Genomic DNA, 13,257 nt, shown 5'->3' with positions numbered 1-13,257 from the left:
TGATCTGCCTAAATATTTTAAACTAAGCATTGCTGCTGATGGACACCAGTAATTATTTTGAAGTAGAGGGCAGCTGCAGTCCTCTCAGGTTTTCCCGAACTGTTTACACATGCTGCTCATGACATCATGATGGCTTCATTATTTAAGTCAGCTTGTGTCAGATTACTAAAATATGACACAGTGCCAAGTGGTCATCAGTAATGACTAGCCATACGTTGGCTGTATCTGTACTTTGGTCTTTTAATGAATTTGAGTTTGTCTGTCTTGGAAGTGTTACAGTTCCCCTTTTACAAATCTAGATAGGTCCCCCTTTGATTCATAGTTTTATTATTCTTCCCTACAGCCTAAGGTAGGTGTCCAGTTTCTCCATCTGTTAAACACTTTTAAACAAGATTTATCCAGAACTAATTGCGTCAGTGAATTAATATTTTGGTATATATCTTTTGTGTAGTGCCTCCATCAGAAATATCACAACTGAGTTTACAACTTGAATTTTATGAGCATGTTCTTGTTCCCCAGTGAATGAATACTTTCCATTTTGAACACTCATGTATATCACAAAACTGCATTGTCCATTGTTCAATTCATCCAGGGACATTAGCACTGTGTCACACCCTCCTCTCTCCCCACTTTTCTTGTCCATCTCTATACTACCAATAATCAAATAAAGCCTAAACAAATGTTTTCAAATGTAATTAAGCAAATCCATGGAATTTACTGTTTATTTATGTTCCCTGAGGCTGATAACTTAACTATCACTTTCCTTGTGTTGCCACCCTCAGAATAATTACCATTACTGCTAAGACTAAAGAAATCGTGAAACCATCAGTGTAGAAAAGAAAAAGGCTGATTCAGTTAGTTTTCTGCCAAGAGTTCCTAACATCTCTTTGTAAACACGACCAGGCAGGAGTGTTAATAACACATTTAAGTGAGAAATCATGGAATTAAAGTTTCTGTGTAATCACTCATTTTATACAATGGACGTGCCTTTACACGTCCATAAAGGACAGGAACAAAGAAAAGTTCATTATCTATCACAAGCCACTGTAGGGAACATATATCACATAACGACAGAAGAAAGAAAAAGTCTCTCTCATATGACAGAACATCTGGTGTCCAGATGTACGCTTAATTCAAGATGCCCTTTACCACACCTTAAACACCTCATTTATATTTATTACATTAATCAGTTTTCAAAAACTAACCCCAACCCTAACCCTGACCCATCTTAATCAATTACTATTTGTAGGTTAATATAAATAATGATTCACTAATTTTATTGCTCTGTTTTTATTCTTCATTACTACATCCTCATATCCTGTGTGCTCACTTGCAGCTGTTAGGCATTTTGGCAAGTGTCGTTAATGACTCCATGCACACCTCCACCACCGTTTCACTCACATTAATAGACACACATCTACCTAAATCATCATAAACACATCCTGAATATTACACCCTAAAAATTGAACTTTTTTTCTAACACAATTAAAATAATAATAAGGCAAATATGAACCACAATATGAATAGATGATTTTGATACACTATATAATATGTGTATATATACACACACTTTTAATAGTGTTCAATCACATCCAGTTTATAATGTATTCATTAGAGCATATTTGGAGCTTGATGACTTCTGCCAGTGAAAAGATAGCCCACTGTGCAGGGTTGCATCGTCAAGAAAGATTAGGCACTATTGCCATAATGTATTATGCACCCACAGACATAATGTAACAAACATAGCCTTTGAAATACCATGTAGAAAGGGCAGGGAGCCCGGAGTCCATTACCATATAAATTATAAATAATAGGACATTTCAAACAGGTACATTGGTTTACTGTTTAAACAAATATCTGAACTGTTAAGACAACAGAGTGCTGATACCATTACTTTTACCATTTACTTTATTACATTACACTTGCTTGAACATGCTCAGATTCTCAATAAAACACCACACCAACTAGTTTGGCATAATCATACATTATAACCCTAACCCTTTTCATCATTGGCCCCAACTTATTTGGAAAGAATGGCTGTTTTTATGATATGTCCTGATCATTATTGACCAAAGGCATTTAAATTTAAATGAAGGAATACTCCAATTTTTTTCTTTTCATTTGATGTTTTAAAATGAAGTAATTTTTCTAAATTTTCTAAATGCACTTAAATACACTGTAGGCGATTCAAATATTTAATTTTTTATCATTCTTTTGTGGTTACACCATGGGACATTTTCAGGAGCACTTGGAAAATGTTGCAAATGTCATTTCAAATTACATTAAACCAACAAAAACACAAAATACACATATTAATAAACCTAATGCTGCTTTTAAAACTATTTTTTAGACATTTTTTTAATTTCTCATCTTGCTAACACTTGTCACTGACCCATATACATCATCTTCACTAGCCTGCTCATAACACAATCACTAGACACGCACTCACTCATTCATGTGCACCTCTGGGCAAATACACACTTATGTATGTGTGTGTGTGTGTGTGTACAAAGACACTCTTCTGATACCACCCAGACAGGTAGACTTCAGCAGTGAACTTTAACATACTAGTCTGGGTATAGCGGCCTCCCTTCTGGGCACTGAGCCAATACAGTAAATGAAAATACCTCTCCCCACCCCACCCCACTCTGTAGCATGATCTCCAACTGGGCCACATCAGTTCGCACCACACGACAGCACAAAGAGACCATTCTTTCATGGGATTTCTTATTATGTTTTTCATCATCAATATTAATCCCTCGTCTCTCTGGTTTTGGGGAGAGTCTAATCTGTGTCAGCTTCTTGTGTGGTCTTAAATTACCAGCCTACTTAACAGGAGGGAAAACTGAAGATGAGTGTCTGAGCCATTGTGCAAGAGAAAAATGTAGAAGTATATGTCTTACAAAAAGAAGTAGATAAAGAAAAAACACTTCTACCCGTTTGATTTTTTCTTCCAGATGTGCATGCATCCCTGGACAGCCTGGTGAAAATATACACACTTCTTAGGCTTGATTTGTTTGCAATCTTTGTGTTACACCAAGACTCATCATTGTACCGGTGACCTTGCTTAGAAGTTGTTTATGTGTTTATCTAAATTTCAGAGGTCATTGTTTATCTGTCACCATTAAAGATAACTGTGCATCCTCCACTCAGGAAGTCTCGTGTTTGGTGTACAGATGTTTTTTGAGAGAGAGCACGTTTGATCTTTGCTCTATGTTGCACGTTCATCCTCGTAACTCACGCTTTGCTTTGTGGTATCTAAAACAGAAGTCTGATTCACATGTCTAGGTCAGGTACAGCAAATAGTGAAGTCAGATATTCAGTAGTGCTTAACAATGGTCTTTCAATATAACCCTTTTCCCCCTGGAGGCTTCGTTCAATACAGTCTGAGCTGTTGTCAAGTGTTTGAATAGATTTCATACTCATCAACTTTAGTATCCATGATTATCGTTTTGCAACCTAACCTAACTATGTTATGTCACTGTCTTACTGCTACTATTTATCTTGTTCTTGCTTCAGTTATATGTCAGTTTTTTTCCCACATGCATTATGTTAAGAAACACAAAAACCTCTGTATTGAAATTCATAAAGGTGTGTATGTGTTATGACAAGAATTCATGCAGACAACTGCAGACATGTCTTGACCATTGTTGACATTATCTTGGCCATTAATGCACACTAAAAGGTTTATGTGAATCTCTGGGAGGGGAATCTTTCCATCATTTTCACGTTAACCCTTTATTCAACCAAATTTAGTTCATTAAATAGTTCCTTTTAGTTAGGTATATAAGATTTTTTTCACATGCAGTCTACATAACCAGTGCTAGGTCATGCTCATCAGACTGAATCCTACAGTCAAATAAATCAAGCAGACTTTACTTGACCTTTGCAAAGTGCTGACACATGAGACTGCTAACCCACCACCCCAAAAGACCATGACCTGAAAGCATAAGGTCTATTTCTGAGTGTTTTAGCCTTGTAACAACAAATGGCTGCTACAAATCAAAAATGTCATATATCATGTCAGAAGTGATCCTTTAACTCAGGGAGTGTGAATGTCTGTGGAATACGTTTCTCTTAATCACTTTTGTCATGCATGCATTAAAACTCGTCTTTGTCTGTTCATGACTAAGTTAGAACATCACAGGACAGCTGGCCCGTCCACTGTAGTAAATATAGCGGATTCTCCTGCATAAATAATAAGCTGGTCCACTGTAACTCTGCACATCATTATAATTAAGACAAATCAGTATGTCATTTTTGGAGCAGGCTTTTAGAAGACTACTAGACTCATTTTCAAGCACCAACATATTTTGCCCTTTTACATACTTTTATATGCACGCCAATAGGATAGTAGCATTTGACTGACCTAGTGTGATCATAACTTAAAGTAGCTTAAAGGGTAATTATTAGAGGAATCCACACAAACATCACAGAAAAAAACTAACAGGAAAGATTTAGATGATGATTTAGTCATTGTAGGTTCCATAATGGATAAGAAAAATACAGCAAGTCTATGCTGAGGTTTAACATATTTGTGCTACTGGAAGTGCAGAGATCATCCATCAGGCCTTAGTATTTCAAAGTGGAGCTTGCAAGTCAGGCCTCTGTATTTCTCTGAAACTGGGTGATCTAATATTTCTAGTTAGAGCATACAAAATGTGAGAGCAAATGTCACAGCAGATTCTGAGTACAACCCCGGGGTTGTTACTTCCCAGTCTGCACACATGGTGCTTTGGACAAATTCCACTTCACATGAAATCAGGTCAGGATTTTCTCCCTCACTAGGAAACCCAGCAAGTCAGCAAAATAATTGATTGTAGCAGGGTAAACAAAGCACCACCAGGTCTGGAAAAAACGGGCTATACCTGCATGTGTTTCCAGTTTATCCATAAAGTATTAGTTTGTGATGCATAATAGTGAGTATGATCTTTTCATACCTTGTGGCACTTTTTGGTTGTTATATCAGCTGTGTCTGTTTAAGGTTTTGGCCTGTCTTTTTAAGGTAAATCTAACCTCCAGCCCTCTTATCACTGTTAAACAGACCTGGTTTCCCTCTTTCAGATAAATGGGATCCATAATAACATTGGCCGTGGGGGTAAGTGGTCTTTAAACACACAAGACATATATCCACAAGTGCGTGATCACTCTAAATATGTCAGTCTGCAGCACTATCAGAGAGCAAAGTGCTTCACAGGAGGAGAGATAAGCCTGAACAGTAACAGAGAAGTCATGTATTATTTAGCCTGGAGCTCCACGTGTGCTGACTCTGGGATGGTCCGTGCTCAGCCCTCTGATTGGACACACCTTCCTGTCAGCTCACGCCTTCACACTGTCATTCAGAAGGGGCGGGGCCTGGCCGCATTTACACCCATGATTGGCCCAGAATAAGAAAATGTACAGCTTTATCTCCGCGGGTTCGAGGAGAAGGTCCCGCGTTATAAATACAACCCCCAGCCGCGTGGTATAAAATGAGCATCGACAGCCAAGGAAGCCGCGTCCGGCCACCACTCCATGATCTTAGTGAGAAGGATGCTGCAGCAAGCTCTCAGAGTATCTGGCCGGAGCGCCTACCCTCTAGTCAAGTGGATGGAGAGGTGGGTTGAGGGCACAGCAGCAGCAGCCGGTCCGGAGGGGACAAAGCAGCTTGCAGGGAAGACTCTGGACGAGATGCCCGGACCGACGGTGGCCAGCTTCGCCTGGGACTTGTTTGCCAAGCGGGGGCTGTCACGGCTGCACGAGTTACAGGTAGGATGAAGTTCAAGCAGGGATGAGGAGCCCGGACACTGTAGGCTACATCCTGTTAAAACACTGTATATTGGCAATGCTTGCATTTTAGTGGAAATGCATACAGGCTGCATCATAGTGGAGCAAGACTGGTGCACAGGAGGTCCAAACAGGACTGAATGAATGCATTTCTGAAAATATAATGGATTGTGCATGCATACAGTAGGTAGTTGTAGGGAAAATAATAATAAGCACAGATAAACTTTCCCCCTTCCAAAGATGAATGGTAAAACATCTCAAACATGCAAATGAGGTAACATTAAGCAAAGCACATTGTTTTGGTGGAAAGGGACTTTAATCTCAGCTTTTCAGGATGCAGATGTTCTATCCACTGATGCGTAATACTCAAAATATATCTAAGAATTTCAATTAGTGCTGGTCTACTGTGCAGCAGGTTCATAAACACTTTGTAAATTAATTTGGCTCCCATCTATCAACCGTTCTGACAAGCCAAAAACAAGATCTGGCCGATCAAACTGTACCAACAAGTTATATATCTTCAATGATAATTATCTCACATTAGTGAATTAAAGGCAGGCGTCTTGGCTTTTACCTGACTAAAGAAGAACACATCCAAAGAGGGTGTCAATCATCTCATAGCCTGCAGGGGTTTTTACAGACCTTTCTGTCTCTTTTCCCAGCTGGAAGGAGCGCAGCGGTACGGCCCCATGTGGAAGGCGAGCTTTGGCCCCATCCTGACAGTTCACGTGGCTGACCCAGCGCTCATTGAGCAGGTACTGAGGCAGGAGGGCCAGCACCCCATGCGCTCTGACCTTTCCTCCTGGAAGGACTACAGGAAGCTGAGAGGACATCACTACGGACTCCTGACTTCGTAAGTGTCACATCCTTACTTGGTTACACTTCACATTCAGACTTTTCCGCTTCTTTGTCAAACATTAGAAGCCCCAAATCAAAAGACAGTGTAATTTATTACATATGATACTCAAGTAAATTAAGTAACTGAGCTCAAATAAGGACATTCATTGTTAATTCAAATCAGAGATATGTCAGTCAGCTCCTTTTTTATTTTCTTATAAAGATAAAGGCGATTCCCCCTTTAAAAGTAGGTGTAGGAGTCTGTAAAAGGTCCTTAGTTTAACTACAGTCTACAATTTCACAAAGTGTAACAAAGAGAAGCCAAACTTAGAAGACTGTAAATGATTGACTGTCTTACTGTATAACATGTTTGGTATCAAGTTCTTTTCTGCATTGTCAAAGCAAAGCCAAACACATCCTCCTGAAATGAGGAAATACATGCAGAAGCCCCACTAACATGAGCATTTGTTGATTTTTATTGTGTGTGTGCCTAGTGAGGGGGAGGAGTGGCAGACGGTGAGAAGTCTCTTGGGGAAGCACATGCTGCGGCCGAAGGCGGTCGAAGCTTACGATGAAACCCTGAACAGCGTGGTCAGTGACCTCATTGCCAAACTTCGCCATTGCAGACATCCTCAAGGCCTCGTCACAGATATCTCCAGCGAGTTCTATCGCTTCGGCCTGGAGGGTAAGGTTTGATGCGGTTTTAGGGGTTTTTACTATCATGCATCGCTATATGTTGAACTACATTATGTAAACACTAGTAATCAGGGCCAGCTGCATGCTGCAAGCAATATTATATATTATAAAGCTGACATTTCAAACACACATGACTATCAAAGCCTGTATCAACACGCCCCAATGATTTCAGTATGCAAAACAAGAAGTGACCTTTATCTCACTTTTAAGTTAATCTAGCTGAGATTTAATATTTGGATTGCCAGCAATTTGTGACCAAATAATCTTTCTTTTGAAAATTCGGTTAGGTGGATTGTTTGCACAAAATTAACTAGGAAGCAAAAAGCACATGATTGATCTTAATTTAATTTATAACAGCTGAGATTAACCACCAATTATTGAATATAGCAATAGAAAAATGGGATTTTCTGCATACTCATGTAAAGTGGTCACTGTCCTTTGGCCGTTTTGTTTCTCAACACTTCAACCAAAATTCATTTATTTTTCTCTCCTAGATTTTTCATTCATTTTGAAAAAAAATTCATTTTCAGACATTTACTGTTGCCAGAATTACTGTATTGTGTAAACACATTTTGAGCATTTTTGCCTTTTATTAGTAGACAGTCACTGACATAGAGGCTGACAGAAAACAAGGGGAGAGAGAGATATGGGTATGACATGCAACAAAGGTCCCTTGCCAGACTCGAACCAGGGACGTCAGCTACAGGGCACTCCAAGAGTTCCTGTACTCAGGACAAGATCTTAGCTGTGGCCATTGATAGAACATGACTGAACTTATGATGTAAAACTTTAAATTTTGCAAAAAGATTACCAACTATCCAATTACCTATTATATAATATTTTATTTTTACTCTGACATTGTTATTGCAAATTATTATTTAACCATAATCAATTATATTTCTATGCTGCTTTATTGTGTTGCAGTAGCTTAAATGTGATTTTATTTTCTTGTACATCAGAGTTTGTCTTCTCTCAGGCCATGTTGTCTTCACCTTCTCATTTCACTTTTTTTTTTTTTGGACAGGTATTTCCTCCGTGTTGTTTGAATCCAGAATCGGTTGCCTGGATCCCGTTGTTCCTGAAGAGACAGAACGTTTCATCCAGTCAATCAACACCATGTTTGTGATGACTCTTCTCACCATGGCCATGCCAAGTTGGTTGCACCAGCTGTTCCCAAAACCCTGGAACATCTTTTGTCAGTGCTGGGACTACATGTTTGATTTCGGTAGGTTAATTTTTCTAATAATCACCTGGGTTTGGTGTCAGCATGGGAAATGGTAGCTAAAATGTGTGCCTACTTAAAAATACTAACTTTAATAGTAATCATTTTATGTTCAGAAATTACAAAATGCTTCTCTCATACAGTGAGCAGGAATGTTTTTAGTGCATTCTGGGTGAAATTATAAGGAAGCTTCAGTCTACTATGTCACTACAACGTGGAACCAAAGCAAACATGAAGGTGGAACATATTGCTTGTCTTTCCACTCTTTATGTAATCATTTTCCATCCGCTCTCCTCAATTCTCATTGGCTGTTGCTGGTTTCCACTCAGAATTGGGTTGTCATCACACTCGCTCTTATCCAGACTTATGCAGATCTTAGACATCACAATCAAACATCATTTTGTTTTAAAATAATCACCCTGCTCCACACAGGGTAGGGAAGCAGGAGATTAAAGTCTTGAAGCCTCACACACTAAAATATTTTCTACAAATTCTGTCAGTCGTGATGGTCAAACTATAATTCGTCTCACTCCCACTGTCTTCCCTCAGGACTTACTGAGTTCCTTTGCATTTACCTTTGCTGTCATAATGACCCTTAATCTCTGTGCCTCCAGCCAAAGGTCACATTGACCAGCGTCTGACAGCAGAAGCACAGAAAGTGGCCAGTGGAGAAAAGGTGGAGGGCCGCTATCTGACCTACTTCCTGTCCCGGACAGGGCTGCCCATGAAGACTGTTTACAGCAACGTCACAGAGCTTCTTCTTGCAGGAGTGGACACAGTAAGATACCTTTGTCCTCTTATTCGCTGGATTCTGCTGTCAGTCCTGCAGATTTTTGAAATCTCTCATGTTTCCTATTTTATCTCAGATCTCCAGCACTATGTCCTGGTCTTTGTATGAGCTGTCCCGTCACCCCGAGGTGCAGGCCTCACTCCGTGATGAAGTGCTAACTGTACTGCAGGGTCGTCGCATACCAGAGGCAGCCGATGTTGCCCGCATGCCTCTCCTGAAGGCCACAGTTAAAGAAGTGCTAAGGTATAATTCAAAAGATTTTTAGTTATTTTCCTAAAGAAATTGATCATGAATCTTCCAGTTTCCTCATGCTCACATTATGAAACGTTGTCTTTCAGGTTGTATCCTGTTATTCCCGCCAATGCACGAGTCATCACTGAAAGAGACATCCAGGTTGGAGGCTACCTCATCCCTAAAAATGTAAGTGTGTTGAGGGAATTAGTGCACTTTGAAGTCATTCTTAATGCCATATGGTTACAGTTCAAAGACCCTTCATACAGGCCTAAATGTGAGTGTTAATGTTTCTATCCAGACTTTGATCACCCTGTGCCACTATGCAACATCTCGGGATCCGGCAGTGTTTTCAAACCCAGACGAATTCCATCCTCACCGCTGGTTGAACAAGGACCAGACTCATCACCCGTATGCCTCCGTACCCTTTGGGGTGGGAAAACGCAGCTGCATTGGCCGCCGTATTGCTGAGCTGGAGCTCTACCTTGCTCTTGCCAGGGTGAGTTAGCTGAACTTGATCCTGTTTTTTTTTTTTTTTTACTTTGATATAGATAAAAGAGGAAGACTCATTTTTTTCAGTGTTTGCTGATCAGTGAGATTACTGAAGAGCTTTTAGCACCATTTCTGATGGTAATCCAGGCTGAGTCAATAGTTTCAATGGATAAAATAAGAAGGCATTGAATGCACAAATAGAAATCTGCTTATTTACAGACATTTATAGAATTGTGCAGTTTATTTGTCTATAAGTAAATGGATTGGAATAAAAGACTGTAAATCCAAAAAATTAAATTAATTAAAAATGAATGTGAGTAAACAGGTAAGATTTTTTTTTTTTATATATAACAAAGTGGTAGAAGTACCTGACACTGTTATCAATAAATGTGATAGCCTTCATTAAACATGGAAATGAGCACCATCTGCTACATACTGCATGCACAAAGATTATTTGAAATGTTTTCTTATGAAAGTAAGTAAGTAAGTACTTTAGATTGTGTGCTATTACATAACCAGATCCTGAAATGTTTCTGAGAAACTCTGTTGCTGTACTGTTCCTCGGAGGAAATTAACAAATGAGAAAATAAGATTTACATCACATATCCAGTTTCTAATGAACTAATTAGATTGCTTAATAAAGGCAGATAAGAGTCACTGCCCAACACTGAGCACATCATGAGCACCTACTGATGTTTTTTATTTCAATCCCCTTTTTTTCCCCCTCTCTGTTTCTGATCTCATTAGATCCTAATAGAGTTTGACGTGAAGCCAGACCCAGAAGGAGTTTCCGTGAAGCCCATGACACGGACGCTTCTAGTTCCTGAAAATGTCATTAACCTCCAGTTTATCGAACGATGACCCGCTCTTCTGGGTGGTACAGTTACGTGAACGTGAGACTCTTGGCAGCAGAGAGCACAAGCAGGCGGAGTTACCACAGGAGCTGTGAGCCCGTTGCACACAATGGAGCAGTTCAGAGCGGACCTTCAACCTTCCACACATCAAAGACCAAAGCCCTCCATACCTGCAACCTTGTCTGTGGAGGCTGACATGTGGAGATGGACAAACGGGAGAAGGATGAAGAGGAGTGAAGGTGCATCACTGAGACATTACCCTGGGAGCGGTGCTACTGCAAATTTCAATGTCCTTTTTGTTTTTAAAACCACCATTGTAGCGCTTATTTGCACAAAGGCTAAGAGCAAGCCAGTGATCTCCTCCAATATGTTTGAACAAATAATCTTCAGACTTGTATTTTATCCATAATGTGAGTCACATCATTATGTAGGATTTGACGTGCAGATATTTGAAGCATATTTCTGATTAAGCCCTCTCAAAAGTGATTAAGAACTGTGTTCATATATCACACAAGCTTCCACACTCTGAACTATATACAGCAGTATCAATGCTTTCCTGTGTGTCCTGGTACTGCAAATGTTACATTTCAAGACTGTTTGTGTACATGTTATTCCAGTTTTCCAGCAGGGACATTATATGTCTGGTGAAGTCTGAGACGCACAGTGCATTGTAAATTATTGGAGAGTACTAGGAGAGCTTCAGACTGGCATAAAAGCACGGTTTCTAACATCTGCAGCTCTCATTGATATACTAGTTCGATTTTTAACATGTTGATAACAATGTCTTTCATAAGGTGCTTATGGTGAAAAACTTTTAGTGATGGGTTCCTTTTTTTTTTAAATTTCCACAAAAATGGCAGCTGTTAGAAATATTCCTGTGCAGAAATCCATGGTGCCACTGGTTTAAAACCCCCCACTGCTCTGCACTCATACTTTGTAAATCTGTAAGTCTTGTCTTCGAAATTCAAATGTGTGCAACAATTCAACAGTGCAGCACAATGCAAGTTTATCTGTAATTTTTTAAATGTATAAACATACTATGACTGATATTTTGACATTTTGTAAAATTCTGTATCTGAATTCTGTATTTATTCTAATTTAAAAAAAATTTGAAACTGCTACTGTAAATGTCAATAAAAGGTTTCAAGTTAAATCTGTCTGTTTATTTTCTTTGGCTTAACTAAGACTTTAGCTTAACCAAGAACCCGGTTACCATCAATAATACCTCTAGTTTTGTGTGTGTGATGCCTGCTTGTCTTATTAAGAAAAATATACCCCTCTGTCACCATTCAGGATTTCAACTTCTGCTTTAACATTAGTCATATCAGATCAGATCTAGCTGATTAAACAACCTTGTGGTTAGTTTGATGCCAGCCAACAGCCACGTGGCACGTAGGCAGTAAATTCTAAGAAATATGACACTGAGTATCAAAGTTCTTGTGTGACATGACCATGTGGAGCCGTGGTGCACCAGCTGTAGGTCGATAATTTGGACCAACCTGTCCAACAGATGGGGGGGCAATGATGTTTAATCTAAACATGGAGATTCACCTCCAAATAGATTTGTTACGATAAAAGGTTTGTTCACAATGTCACATCATCACCCAAAGTTACAATCAAATCATGCAATACTGAACTGAATCATTATCCATACATATCTATAATGAATGCACTGCTGACTTTGTCAGATTGAAACATTTATTGCAGCATTTATTCTGTTAATTTAATCATCGTGCTGACAGTTATACACGGGCATACAGAGTGTCCATATCATCAGAAAAACATCCTTCCACATAGTCCATAGAAGTGATCACCCAATCACAAAAAGTGTTGATTCTTGATATCAAACATTAGACTATTGGCTCTCTTATCTAGCTTTGATAGAGACTTCTTCATGATTACAAATTTAGACTAAAATGCCCAGGGAAGCCAAAATCAATACCTTCACAGTAACGTGAATGAAAAACATTTCTTCCAGCCTCAATGATAGCAGGTAATATAGGCATCTACAGAGAGAACCATAAGGAAGGAAATGGTACAAATTAGTACAGAAAGCTTCAGTCTGCAGTTGATGCTCTTAGATTTATTTATGAATTATTTTGTTTGTCAATTTGTCAGGGACAGTGCATATTAATAAACATTTCTGTAAATATGCCAAAATTGGCCCAAAGGCTAGTTTTCATCTGTTAACAAATTTAGAACACTGTTTGAAAAATGTGTTAGTTACAACAAGTACAGTATAAAACACAGAGTGACATTAGCAGAGCAAGCTATGATTGATCAAAGTGACAAACAGTTACAGAACAACTTCACAGGAGCAGACATAAGCAAGAACAATTGTGAGTAACAACAGACGTAAGCTTGACACA

The 13,257-nt window shown here is 39.1% G+C and overlaps 1 protein-coding gene across 1 annotated transcript; it reads left to right on the top strand.

The window, feature by feature from the left end:
• The first annotated feature begins 5,485 nt into the window (after nucleotides 1-5,485).
• Nucleotides 5,486-12,041, top strand: LOC128356147 (25-hydroxyvitamin D-1 alpha hydroxylase, mitochondrial). Its single transcript, XM_053316595.1, has 9 exons — nucleotides 5,486-5,748; nucleotides 6,429-6,619; nucleotides 7,098-7,288; nucleotides 8,324-8,524; nucleotides 9,136-9,299; nucleotides 9,388-9,554; nucleotides 9,650-9,731; nucleotides 9,844-10,041; nucleotides 10,782-12,041. Exons 1-9 carry the CDS (start codon nucleotides 5,515-5,517, stop codon nucleotides 10,893-10,895), a joined length of 1,542 nt encoding a protein of 513 aa, XP_053172570.1. The 5' UTR covers nucleotides 5,486-5,514; the 3' UTR covers nucleotides 10,896-12,041.
• The last annotated feature ends 1,216 nt before the right edge of the window (nucleotides 12,042-13,257 follow it).

This window comes from Scomber japonicus, chromosome 3, assembly GCF_027409825.1.
Source record: "Scomber japonicus isolate fScoJap1 chromosome 3, fScoJap1.pri, whole genome shotgun sequence".
NCBI classification, from domain to species: domain Eukaryota; kingdom Metazoa; phylum Chordata; class Actinopteri; order Scombriformes; family Scombridae; genus Scomber; species Scomber japonicus.
The sequence above is the reverse complement of the archived record's forward strand: the minus strand, read 5'-3'. Positions and strand labels throughout refer to the sequence as shown.